At 46.8% G+C, this 13,886-nt stretch overlaps 1 protein-coding gene across 4 annotated transcripts in view; it reads left to right on the top strand.

Annotated features, from left to right (window-relative positions):
• SLC24A3 (solute carrier family 24 member 3) overlaps positions 1-13,886 on the top strand; it is a 503,791-nt gene that overhangs the window by 356,843 nt on the left and 133,062 nt on the right. For all 4 annotated transcript variants that reach the window (XM_065522715.1, XM_005568241.5, XM_015457749.4 and 1 more), the window contains exons 4-6: positions 2,123-2,197; positions 7,124-7,208; positions 7,590-7,693. In XM_065522715.1, the coding sequence (XP_065378787.1) occupies positions 2,123-2,197; positions 7,124-7,208; positions 7,590-7,693 (264 nt within the window). The remainder of the gene's footprint in view (positions 1-2,122; positions 2,198-7,123; positions 7,209-7,589; positions 7,694-13,886) is intronic.

The raw sequence follows: 13,886 nt of genomic DNA, 5'->3' as shown, positions 1-13,886 counted from the left end.
GTCTTATTGAATGATGAACCACAGTTTATACAACCCATTCCCCAAGGTATATTTTGCTAAGTTTGATAACTTATTGTAGCCAGCAATTGTGGAATGAAAATACTAGTGCATATGTCTTTGTGCATTTGTCTGATATTTCCACAGGATCTAGCATTAAGGTATACTTTAGAATCTTACGATCTCATGGAAGAGACCAAACATATATGTGAAAAAGCAAACAAGCTCATGCAAAGCAGGGACCCTGGGGGTACATTAGTGCAACTGCCAAGAGTCAAAGGCAAGAGAGATCATTTCATGCTTGGGTTGCCACAGAAGGCTTCATGAAGGACGGTTGCAAGTGACAGAAACTTAAAATTGCTTAAGTGTAAAAGGCCTATTATTGGCTCATGAAATTGGAAAGTCCACTTTGATTTTAGACTGGAGCTGGGGTCAGGGGTCACATGGTGTCATTTGGGATGTGTGTGTGCCTGTGTGTGTGCGTGCATGTGCCTATCCCATCTCTTGGGTCGGCTTCTCACTGTGAGAGCAGCATTCTTCTCAGGCAAGTTTTCTCTATATGACAGCTGCCTCTAGCAGCTCCAGATGTGGGGTGTTTATATCCATAAAAAGAGGGTGTCTCTCCCTCAGCTTCTCCATTTATCTCTGCTTGGCCCCTTACAGACCTGTCCTTGACTCTCCACTGTGTGACAGGGCATGGATGATCTATGGCTATCCTGGGTCATGTCTGCGCCCTGTGTGAGTTGGAGAGGATGTATGACTCCCATCCTGAGGAGCACTTCTCAAAAGGAAAAGAGACTGGGAGGTCAATAAATGAACGCAATGTCACTGCTGAGGTTGCTGGAACTTGAACCACACCTATTAGATGCTTTGAGAAGCAAGTAACAGAGATGTTCTAAATCAAACTGGCCTCAACAGTGTTCATGGTATGTTATGAAGTCAAGAGGCAGGGTGGGCACTTGATCAAGGGCTCAGGGATGTTATCAAGGGCTTAGGTTTTTTTTTGACTCAGGGTCAACTTCCTCTCAAGTCAGATTCCTTCAATATGACTGTCAGCGGCAATGAGGGCTCCCAGCTTCCTCCTCCACAACCAGCAACAGAGGGTGAGAAATGGCTCCCTTTGGCAAAAACTAAAAGCCTTTCCTGCTCTCTAATTGGGCCAGCCTAGGTCATGTGCTCATCTCTGAACCAATAGCCACAGCTAATGAATACTACATACTGATTGACCAATCAGCATCCACTCCTGGAGAAAAGGATAGGGTCACCTTCCACATGCGGCATGGTGGATATTTGGACAAAACTGGGGTCTCCTTAGGAAAGAGTGGGAGAAGGATGTTGAGTGGTCAATCAACACTGAAATCCTAGTAAGATTTCATTAGTTAGAGAGGAAACATGGGGTTGAATAGAGTGGAGAGGCAATTTCTGGCCAGAAGGTAGAATTCCAGGTGATACCCTGGTCATAGCTGACCAAGATGCAGAAGCAAGTTTGCAAAGCTTTCCTGCAGGGATCTGGTGAGTAAAGGGGTTCAGTTGGAAGTGTTCATTTATTTATTCCCTCATTTCACATACCTTTATGGAGTACCTACTGTATACCAGGCCCTGTGCTGACTGCTGGGGATATGGCAATAATTACATGAAATTAATTATATGACATCGTATCCTCATGAACTTCTGGTGGAGGAGACAGACAATAGGTGAATTAATTTAACATATAATATATCGGGAAAAACCAAAGAGATAAATGAGATAGAGAGAAATGGGAGTGGGCGAAAGAGGTTGCCATCTGAGCAGGGACCTGAAGGGTGTGATGGCGTGATCCAGTGGGCTATCTTGCGGGAGAGTGTTCCAGGCAGAGGGAAGAACAAGTGCAAAGGCCGTGAGACAGGAATCCATGGCATGTTTCATGGAAAGGGAGGTGGGCAAAAGGAGAGTAGCAGGTGATAACATCAGAGAGGAAGCTGGGACCAGGTCACAGGGGAGTGTTGTGGTCATTGCAAAGACTTGGTATTTAAGATGTTGAATTCACGATGACAGAAGACATTATCAAAGCAGAAGGTGGCTGGACCCTCATCTTCCTGGCCCTGCCTCGCTCTAACTTTAACCCCTTTTATCTCCTCTCTTCCAGGCCATATACATGTTCTATGCGCTGGCCATTGTGTGTGATGACTTCTTCGTCCCTTCCTTGGAAAAGATCTGTGAGGTACGTGCCTCATATTCTTGGTATGTGTGAGCCAGACTGGGGACTGAACCTGTGCCCTGTATCGTTCCAGCCTCCTCACCAAGGTCCTGGGGAGCCCTTGCAGGGCAGCTGCGGTGGAAACACTAGGCATCAGCATGTTTGAGAGCGATGGTCATTATTAGCACAAAAGTGCCATCAGTCCACTGAGCATTTCATGACACCGATCAATAATCAGATGAAAACCCAAAGGACCAACCTCCGCAACTCCATTTAGACCTAACTAATGGTGCTATTTGTATTTTCCTTCCCCATTTTCTTTTCCTTTTAACCTCACTCTTCCTTTCTCTCTGTCATTTCCTCTACCCCTCTCTCCTGCGTTTCCTTCTGCCTCTATAACTCTCCTTTGATGATCCTTGGGGTCCTCACAGGATTAAAAACCTCCAACCGCATACCTCTGCCACGCTTCCTCTCTCTGTATAAATACAGAAATGCTCCAAGTGGAAGCACTGAGATGAAAGAATTGGCCACAGAGATCAGGAAAGTGTCCTTGTTAGAAATCATCACAGTGCATGCCAGGCTGAACAGCAAGTTAAACCCCTTTCATCAAAAAATATTCAGCAGATCTAGAACTCTTTCATTCTCTTGCCTCTTTCAACTCTTTGTCTGTTTGGAAATGTAGTTTCCTTTATCTGAAAGCTTTCCATTTTATTTATTTATTTATTTTTAAATTCAGAATCCCTGTTTCCAGAAGGCATCTCCCTCAGACACATCTGTCCGGAACTCGGTTTCTGTATGCCAGTAGTTCTCAAAACTGGTTGTGTCTTCCCTTTCCTTCTCTCTCCCGTGAGTACCTGATCCAGTAGGTCTTGGGAGAGTGGGAGGGGGTAGAACTTGCATTTCTAGTACGTTTTTCAGGTGATGCTGAGGCTGCTGCCTGGTGCAGGAACCACAGACTTAGCGAACCGCATACCCTAAACAGTTACTTCTACATCCTGGAAGTTAGCGTTGGATACTTAAATAAATAAAAAGTGTCCCACAATAAGAATATTTAGAGAGTCACAGGAGGGGCTCCCTTCCACGGTAGCACAGAGTAAGTGAGGTGGCGTCTGAAATGCACAGTGGGCAGGTGGGGAGGCCCTTTGTCCGAGGACTCCCACCTGGGAGTGGGGTCACGTTATGTTGAAGGGGAGGAGGTGTTCCTCACCTGTAACTGGAGTCCTCTGTGATCTCTGAAATACCACCATTGGGTGGTTTATTCTTCATGCAGAGCAAAACCACTCTCTCTCTTTCCCATGCAAATTTTTTGGTGTGAACATCAAAATTATATTCTGGAAATGTCAATACAGCTGTCAGCACGTGTTCTACTCAGTTGAGGAAATCCACAGAACCTGTGAATACCCACGCCCTTGTAGGGGGAGGCAATCAAAGAGCCAGAAAATGGCAGAAAAAGAGGGCGGGGTGAGTCTTTTAACAAAAAAAGTTTTAAGGAGAGGAAAAGGGAAAAAAATGTTTAAGTAGGGGGTGTTATTTTACTAGGTCCCTGATATGGTTCAGTCGCTAAACAGTGTGTATGACTATGTCTACTTGTCTTTCATCATCTCAAGAATTCTGCCAGGTGACTGATATTATCCCCTCTTTACAAACAAGGAAACCAGAGCTTGAGAAGCTGAGCAACTTGCCCTGGGTCACGGGATAGAGTCACTATTTGAGCCCAAGTCAGCCTGAGTCCCAAATCTTCAGACTTTTTGCTGCTCCACTATCCAGAGACGAGCCTGGATCAGGTCATGGTGTTGTTAGAACTGGCTGCACTGCCCGGACCCACAGCGATACTGGAGGAGTGGGCACAGAAGAGCAACCACCTTTTCCTGGGCTCTCCCTCCTTCCACCCCGAATCTGGTCTTATAAGCAAGATTCATATAACAAGAGTAGGTGCCTCGTGCCTGTCTCCTGTAAAGATAGTGTTGGCTCCATGGACCTTAAACAGCCTTAATTGCTGGGGAAACGTTATGTCTGTGAATGGTGGGTGGGCTGAGGTCAGAGCTTACATGTATTTAGAGATAGAGATCCTGACATGTTTACATCTTCTAAGAGTCGTGGGATCAATTCTCCCTGGAGTTATACTTTCTCACAAGATGAGAGGATCATGGTGTGGGTCCACCAGCAGTGGCCTAGAGGGCCTCTCGGCGCTGGGCTCTGTTTACTGCCTGTGCTTTCCCTAATCACTTTTTAATGATTCGATATTGTGTGTTTCATGGTTGCTCGTAGACTAAAACTGAGAGTAGGGCAGAAAAACACAGAAGGATGTTGTTTCCAGCTTTTGTGAAAGATGAGTAGGGAGAGAAATCCACACGATTCAACAAATCATTGCTTGGAGGTCAGGGCAGATTCTCACTCAGTCTCAAATACTTTAAAGTTAAAAGCAGAAAAATGTGGAGTTCTGGAAAAGGCAAAGAAGAGAAACTGGGAGAAAGAGAAGGAGATAAAGGCAGTGATCCAGGATCTGAAACTGGGGTCCGGCCCTGATGCTTGCAAAGCACCTGCTCCATGCCAGCCCCTTCCCCTGTCTGGACCTCACTTTCTCCTTGTGTCTGGACCTCACTTTCTGCTTCTGTGAAATGGCAGCCCCTAGATTTTGAACAGCCAAGAGATATCATTGCAGGACATGCAGAGAGGGTCTCCAGAGTTTAGAGAAATCCTGTGTGCCACAGTAGACAGACTCGGCTGCACTGAGGTGGAAAGGGAGAGAGGCATTTCAAGAAGAAGAGTGAACATGAACCAAAGCTGAATGAGAGGAAGGGCCTGGCATCTCCAAGGACCATGAGGTGGCAGCTTTGGGCTGAGCAGAGGCTCATCTAGGAAAGATGAAGTCAGATGGGGAGGGTGGGAGGCTTTGGGACCCATGTGGAGGCTTCCAGGACAGCAGTGGGACATTTGAGCAGCGGAAGATGTGACAATAGTTCTGGAACACTACTCACCCCTCTGATGTCAGCACTAAGCTGGGCTTTGCCTGGACCAAGCTCTATGCCAGAGGCTGGGAGGAAACTAGATCACACACAGTGTGTCCCATCCCATCCTGGGGCTCCTAGCTGCAGAGCAGCTCCAGGGTAATATCCACAGGGGGCTGGAGGAAGTGGCGGGGAATTGGCAAGTGCAAAAGTGCAGAGAGAGTGGGGGAAGGAGAGGTTGATGCTGTGAGGGATAGAGTTGGGAGGAGATCAAGAAAGGGCTTGTGCAAGGGGCAGGATTAGAGCAGCCCTTAGAGGGAAGGTGTTAGTGGCCAAGTATTTTGAGGAAGGGTATTTGGTGAGAGAACATCTGAGCCGCAAAACCAAGATGGGGTTTTGCACCAGCATACCGGCAGCCCTGCATGCCAGGCTGGGCGTTAGGAATTATTCCAAGCTCTGGAAGGAGCTGGGGAGGGCTTTAGAGGGCTCTGTCATGGTAGATAGGAGTCCAGAGTCAAGAAGACTAGAGTCCTGTGAGATGTTGCCAGGGCTGAAGTGAACTGAGGATGATGGAGGGATGTAAGAAGATACAGAGGAAGAAACAAACTGGCTGGATGAAGGAGAGGGGGGAACTGGACATGAACCCAAGGTTTGGATACTACAACTAATACCCCAGCAGGACAGAACCACAGCAACACACGGCTCCCGCCTCCTGGCAGGTCTTGGCAAAGCATACAGGTTGCTGCGAGCTGTGGGTCAGGCTACCTCACTCACAAACTCTTAGCTCCATGGGACGGGAGTGCTTGGGCACCCCTCACAGCCTCACCTTGCAACTTTGAGTATGTGTGCCTCCATCTTAGGGTCTGCTCAGCATCCCATGTGAAGCTTCGCTGTCCAGCCGACAGCGAAGCGACCCAGGATCCTAGATTAAAATCCTCAATTAGGACTCCTCCTGCAGACTATTCTGAGTCAGTCAATGGAGGCCAGTGACCTACACCAGGGCCACACTGCCCCTCTCTGGCTGAGCAAGGAAGTGCAGCTGTTGGTGCCACTGGAAGAGGAGGATGTCACTGAAGCTTGACTGCCAGGAGGGAACTGTCATACTCCAAGTATGCTGGCAGCCAGCAGCACACTTTCTGGGTCATGACTGAATGCAGAAATGCAAAATCTGGTAACCAGCCTCTAATGTATAATTGCCTTGTCTTCTTGCAAATCACCTTTTGGTTTAACAAACAGGGTAACATGGAGAGCTCATTGTATAAACTCCATCTTGGCAGGGCTGATGCCTCATTACTTTCTTCTCAGCTTTAAGCCCCCCCTCCCACTCTCCAATCCCGGGGTTTCCAGACTGCCTCAAGGAAGGGGAGTGGGTTTCAGTAGGGTGATCCCCACATCCACACCCCAACATGCCTCCATAACCTCCTAGAGTAAAGACTCACAAACTGGTTACCATGAGCCTCATTTAGCCTGAGATCAGCATAGTATCACAAAAATCAGGAAGCTTTGCATAAAAGTTTGGATTATTGGCATCTCTTAAAAATCAGAATATCTGGCCACACTGAAGGAACTGGGCAATGCTCCCATAGAAAGAGGTGAATGCCCCCATCATAGCCTCAGACATACCATCTGCTGTGGCCTCCCATGGGCCCACCTCCACTCCTGACTGTCATCTGCACAGCCCCTGGGGGAACTGGGTTGAAGACTCCTAGATCTTCCCAAGAGGCTTTAGCTCATAAGGACATGCAGTTCCCTCCCCAAACCTGTCCCTTGAGGAGGGCATTGAGAGGAGCTCTGGCTCAGCAGGGGTTCGGCAACAGTGGCTGGGCTCTGTGAGAAGAAGAAGGGGGCTGAGAGGGACTAAGTACCAGCCCCAGGTCCCATCGTTCCTGCTCTCACTGAAGCCCCAGGCTTTGCTTCTCAGGGCTTGAACTTGTTGTCACAGTCACCTCTCTTCCCAGATGGAATCCCAACTCACCTGTGCTTTGTCTTTGCTCCTCTGTAGCGCCTGCACCTCAGTGAAGATGTGGCTGGGGCCACATTCATGGCGGCGGGCAGTTCGGCCCCAGAGCTGTTCACATCGGTCATAGGTAGGTGACAGACTGAGGGACATCTCAGCCCTTCACTGTCTGAAGGAAAGGGGATCTGGGAAGAGATGGCCCCCAGACCGAGACTGTCTGCCTCTCATAGAAAATGATAATCCAGGGGCCCCAATGAGTAGAACATCAGCCTCCCATCTGCTGTTGTTTTATTTAAGTGATGCTTTTACTGTGCATGAACTTGTCCCAGACCCCGAGCCCCCCACACTCCTGTGCAGCAGTCATCCCTCTGTAGATTAGAAAGCTCTCTCCACGCTCAGCTGTTTCCTGTAGATTCTGAGAACAATCTAATGCTTATGAAAGGTTCCCCACGCCCACTTTGGAATGCAACAGGGCCACAGCAGCCAGGCTGATGTGGGATCTGTGTTACAGGGGTCTTCATCACCAAAGGCGACGTGGGAGTTGGCACCATCGTGGGCTCAGCAGTATTCAACATCCTATGCATCATTGGTGTCTGTGGGCTCTTTGCTGGGCAGGTAAGACTGGCGGCTTCTTTGTGATGGCAAATGTGATATTGGGGAAAGGGGAGTCCTGGAGTTTAGGCAGGAGATTGTCTTGCTGGAACACAACTTGTATCAGGGCCCAGTGGTTTGGGCAGCAGTGATTTAGGACCTCACATCCCAGGATGCTGGCCCAGCTGGAAGTGGAAACTGGTAAGCCACCATTAGTTGGTCTCCATGTTGATGATAGAATGCTCAGGTCCACATAAATAATTAACCAGCCTGAAAGATGTGGGTTACAATCTGAAGGGTTCCACACTCATTTTGATATGTTACTGATCTGAACTAGAATAGCCTAGAACACTTTTAGGTATGATTTTTGCTCAGTGGAAGTAAAATACATGAGAATCTGCTAAACACAATGTGCAGTCATCATGGTTTAGGACACAGTCTAACCTTTTTCGACTATAGTAGAGCATTTCATTTCTCTGTTTTAGCGTGCCTTTGGGGTCATGAAGGGCTTTGCAAGCCTGCAGTTTACCTATGGAGTTGATGCCACTTCCAGGTGGTGTCCTGGTATCTGTGTTCTTTATGAATACTGGTGTCTGTTTTGGAAAGCTTGGGGAAGGTGCTCACTGCATGGGAGGCTCTGGGCGACTGAGACTACAGACACTGCAGCAGCGCCTGGAAGTTTGTTTGCAGGGTTTGCAACTGTTTTGCCAACTCTGATATCCTAAATTTCTTCATAGGAATTTTATTCAGAAACAACACAACCTTGAGGTCTCTTCCCAAATACCCACAACTTTGTGTATCTTCTAGTAAAAGTCACTTCTAAAAGCTCGTGGAGGCTACTCCACTTACAATATCAAGGAAACTGTTGATCGTAATCACTTGATCAGCAGCCTTGACATGAACAGTGCGCTGTTCTACTAGAAGCAGCTGATTGGGTCAGGGGGCTAAGGAAAGCCCCGGGGCAGCCTTCCCCACACCCTTTGCCAGGCCCCTCACCTCACAACAGCACCAAGGGGCACCCCATGCTGCCCATTCCGCTGATGTAGACTCAAGGGTCTCCATGCAGGACACCCCTGGTCCACCATTGCATTCCCCGCTGCCCATTTTTACTTCCGTCATCTTCATGTCTGTTGATTTGTCTGGATTGCCTGGTGTGTCAGTTGCTTTCAGGTGACACGCAGAGGGATACCTGGGTCTCATCGGGACTCAGCTCCAGGGCCCACAGGTGGACGGGTTCCTTCTTTCAGGAGAAGGGGCTCCCAGTACGTGGTGACTGAGCTCTGCTCAGCTCCCTAGACTGAATGATTTCCCTCTTGTCATCCTTTCGGTCAGTGAGCTCATGTCTTAGATTTTGTGGACCCACAATATGTGCTTTCTAAATCTCCCATAAATGTAGTTAGTATTTTTTTTAAAATGTGTCTCTGCCTTTGCCTTTGGTGCTATTTGCACTTCCCTGGCTCTCCTTTGCCTTGGACACCTGCCCGTGGCCTTCCAGAGATGAACAGCAGAAGAGCCTGTCGCTGTTAGCACTCTTCTAATTGGCATTGTCACCATCAGCAGTATGGTTATTAGTCTAGCTGTTATTAGTGTTGTCATTAGTTCATTCATCATTTGTACCTGAAGCTTGATTCAAAAGCAAGCCCAGAGGAAGAGAGATAATGTAGAGAAATGAAACAAATGACTGGGGAGCATCTAGTCAGTGCCACACAACTAATTACTTATGAAATGGCTTGGATGCATGTGTGGCTCATCACTCATTAGCAACGCGGCTCATCCCAGCTTGGTTGGAACACCTGCATCAAAGGCAAAGGGCTCTCTGAACTCCAAAAAATGCTGGTGTTTGTCCCTTCACTCACTCCAGAAGGTCTTTGCTGGCTCACCTCACAACCCCATAGCCATGGACAGAAGTAACAGCCATGACTGTTGGGAGAAGCAGTCCACTCGATGACTCTGGATGCCAACCTTTCCTTCTGAGTTTCCTGTCCTGTGCCCACTTGGAGATTTTCAAGGCCATCCAGCTCAGGGTTGTGTAGGATCCTTCAAGTCTTTGCAGAGAAAGCAAAATTATGTTTTGGAAAGAACATGGGCTGGGGAATCAGGTGGGTCTGGGTTTGTATCTTGATTCTGCCATTTTCTGGCTGTGAGACCTTGGAGAAGTTACTTATGTTCTCAAAGCCTCATTTTTCTCATCTATAGAGTGGGTATAAGCACACCTACTTCCTAGTGTTGCCATCAGGATGAACTATAGCACCTGTTCTACATGGTAAGTCAGTCTCAGTTAGACACCATTAGCAATGCTCAGAATAGCATCCCTGGGGTTCTCACCTCCAAATTCCACCGAGATCACTGTGATAATTTGACCAACTCATTGATAGAACTTATCTAACAGTCAAGGGTGTCTACAGCTTAATTAACAGACACAGGATACTCAATGGGAAGGGAAGGGATGGTCAGGGAGAAGATCTCCTAAATGGAAATCAAAGTAAGGAGATGTTCATAGAAAAACAATCTCAAAAAACTGGTACTTACTTCTGTGCTGTCTACCAGTAGGAGGGAAAAAAAAAGAAATGGCAGCTTCCCAGCCTCACACAGGGAGAAGCTCTCCCAAGCGGTGGAGTTGGTGCAGTGGAATGTTATGGCAAAGGCTGGATATTGGGAATTGAAGCGATTAATAAATCCAATCATGGGTCTCACTTAGCGTTTTATTTATGTTGATCTGCACTTTCATTTGGCTGGGAGAATTACCAGAAAGTGCCCGTGGGCCTCCCTCTACGAATTTCAGCATGGAGGGTTGCACATGACCAAGTCTGTTATCCATCTGAAATTAAAGTAATTAAGCTATAAGGTTTGAGTTCCTGTCTCAATTAGGGTTTTGATGAATTCAGTGTAATTAAATGTCTGCTGTAGTTGCAGTTTGCAAACATAGCCCTCGCTTCAGTGTTCGCCTAAGGTGCTTTGGGGAGTTTTATGGGACAAAAAGGAAATTGCTGCTTAGAAAGTGGCTTACAGAGAGGTTCTTGGCATCACTGCGAGACATTTACAAGGCTGTGGTCCTACAAGTTTCCTTTATTTAAAAACGAAGCATAATAACAACAAAGAGAAAACACTGAGCTCTTGATGCAACATACTAATGAATTTTGCACATTGTATTGAAAGGACTTCATGCCAGTTTTGTAAAACAACGTACTTATGAATTTCAATCTGCGTTCAGAGCATGTGAAGATTTAAATGCATAACCACAAACAGAAATTATTCAGTTTAACTGCATCCCAGGTTAGGACTTTCATATTCAGGTTATTACAGGCCGGCAGATGGCTCCAGTTTATAATAAAGAGCTCCAACATCAGCCCTACTGGCATCGTCAAAATGTGCCTGATGTTCTTTGGCAAGGCCCGTCTCATCTTGGCTAGATTTGCCTTTCTTCAAATAATACTGGCTCGTTTAAACAAACCCTAGCAGCACCCAGAGGTTGCACCTCTGAATTGAAATCCGCCTGCATTTAGGTTTCCCAGGGAGATTCTAAGCAAGGATTCAAGTGCAAACAGTTGATTTGAAAGGTGATCCCAGGAAGTGCTTGTGGGACAGTGTGGAAGGCAGGCAGGGAAGAGAAAGGAGCGGAGGAAAGTGTGTTAGCAAGCCAGTTATCACTATGGGCAACTGAGATCTAATTCTTCTGTGGGAACTTGGAGACAGTTTAACGGGAGAGCCACTAAGTTATCTCACGTAAGGAGGCATGGGAGCTAGAGTATTTATCCACAAGCTTCCGTCATTCATTGCTTCAAGACTGCGCTTAAGGGATATTAATTCCCCAGCATTCAAGCTTGCTGGGCCCAGGCAGAGTGGATTTTGGGGCCCAGGGGAAACCCCCAGGCAAAGAGATCTAAGGACAGCAGTGGAAAGGGCCTGAAATGGTAAAGGTGGGGAAATATGAGTGAGCTCATAATAAAGCATTTGCTACAAACTCAAGACAAAGGCTTCAAAACAATCCACTTGGTGGGTCTCATCTTCAGCTTCCTTAGATGAAACAGAAGCTTTAGTACTAGGCAGACTATAAAATGTCTAAGGCCAGGACATGTTGCATTTAAAGAATTTCCTCTAATGTTAAAAATAACAGCTACTGTTTATTAAGTTTCTCTAACATTCAGGCACCACACTAGATTCTGTATAAATATTTGCAGAAATACACCCACTGAGTTTTAAGATAGTTATCATCCTTCTTTACAGGCAAGAAAATTGATACTGGGGAATTCAGTACCCCCCAGATGGCAAAGGGTCTATTGTGAGGTAGTTAAGACTGAATTTGAGCTCACATCAGTTGGTTATAAATTCCATTCTCCTTCCAAATGGGGGATCTATGATTTTAAAATCTCCAGATGTTATCTTTGCATTCTTATGATTAGCCTTGGATGTTATGTGTTCTTTGGAAGTTTGGGGCGTAGGAGCTGGGGTCAGTGCCAATAAAACAGACACATTAGCAAAATGGTGGTAGCCCATGATCAACAATGGAAGTATTAGGTTGGTGCAAAAGTAATTGTGGTTTTTGCCATTACTTTCAATTACTTTTGCACCAACCTAATATTGTACTTAACCCAAACAATGTGCAGCTAGAAGTTTCTCTTATACTTAGATGGCATCTCCCACAGCTGGGCTTTTGCTTCCACCACAGATGGAGGACTCAGGCTAATAAACACAGCAGGAGACCCACAGGCTACCCCAGCTTACCCCATATGCCTTGATTTCTAACTTATTGTTCCCCAGACAAAACCCAGCACATCATCTCCCCTGTTCCAATCCTGAGACACATCCAGATTTTCCAAGAAGCTGGAGACAGAGGACAGAGGAGGCCAAAAACCACATGCCAATAGTTTTGCCAAACCTAAAAATAGGGGCCGGAGGCCTAACATCCACTCCAAGGAGGGAGATGAAATTGCAAGGAAGAGAATGAGTGATCTGTCGAGAAATCAAGGGGGCAGGTATGGGAGAAGGCCTCACCCAGGAGCCAGGGTGCTTTCATACAGGATCCTGTGAGTAGCAGAGAGCAGAATGTGTGGTGCAGGAGTAGACCAAGGCCAAGGTCAGGTCCAGCTGAGGCAGCCAGTGAATTCCATCACACCCAGTAAAACTGGGTTTCTCCCAGCATCTTCTGCAGACTGTGGCATCAGAAGGCAGACTTCTGTTAGAAGCAGAGCCCTGGCCCTAGCCCCAGGCCAGCTGAATCAGAAAAGCAGCTCACCTGCTTCAGCTCCATCTGCAGGCTCGTCCTAGACCAAGCGTGGCACTGGATGAGAGGCAGCCTCCAGCAGTTGGTCCAGGCAGGGTAGACAGTCTTGCTGAGGCCCCAGTCCTATGACTGACCATCTGCCTGAGGCTGTCTCTTACACTGTCCCCTCGTAGTTTCTTTTCCTGGTCATCCTCACTCCAACCCCCTCAAGGCCAGGTCCTGACAGGGCCCCACACCTGATCTCCCCCTGACAGATGCTGTTGGTTCCAGGCCCAGAGTTCTACTAAGGCCACCCACTTGGCTCTGTGCTGCTCTGTTTTCATTTCCTCTACAACTTCACCCCGGATCTCTGTGTTAGCTTTGACCTTGGCTCACAAAATTTGTGTCTTGCTTGTTCTACTTCTTTGATATGATCTCCTGAAATCAGATTCATTCTCAGATCCACATCTAGACTAATTAGAAGCTTTCAGTCTTAGGTAACAACAACAAAAAAATCCCAACTCTAATTGGTTTCTTAAATGAAATAAATGTATTGGTGTCTCTGAAAAACACAAACGAAAATGAACATCAGGTATGGCTTGATCAGGACTTCCAGTCCCATTGTTGTGATTCTTATATCTCTACTCTCCTCTGCTTCCTTCCTCAGACTAGTTTTTTGTATGGCAGAAAATAACTGTAGCATTTTCAGGCCTCGTATACACATACCACATTGGCAAGGAAAGAGAAAGAGGATGTCTCCTTGGCTGCCACACCTCATTCCCCATCCCCCCATAGCATCATCAAACAAAAATCTGATTGGGCCAACTTAGGTCACCTGACCATCCCTGAACCAATCATTGTGGCAAAAGAACTAGTTACTCAGTTGGTTTAGGTTAATCAAGAACCACATACCCATTTCTCCCTTCCCTCCAGAGCTAAGAATCTAATCACTTCCACCCCAAATACACAGTTTTTGGTTTATTATAAAAAGCAGACAGGTTTATTATGAAAAGCAGA

Source organism: Macaca fascicularis, chromosome 10, assembly GCF_037993035.2.
Source record: "Macaca fascicularis isolate 582-1 chromosome 10, T2T-MFA8v1.1".
Classification (NCBI taxonomy): domain Eukaryota; kingdom Metazoa; phylum Chordata; class Mammalia; order Primates; family Cercopithecidae; genus Macaca; species Macaca fascicularis.
Note: the sequence above shows the minus strand (reverse complement) of the source record. Positions and strands in the feature narration are given on the sequence as shown.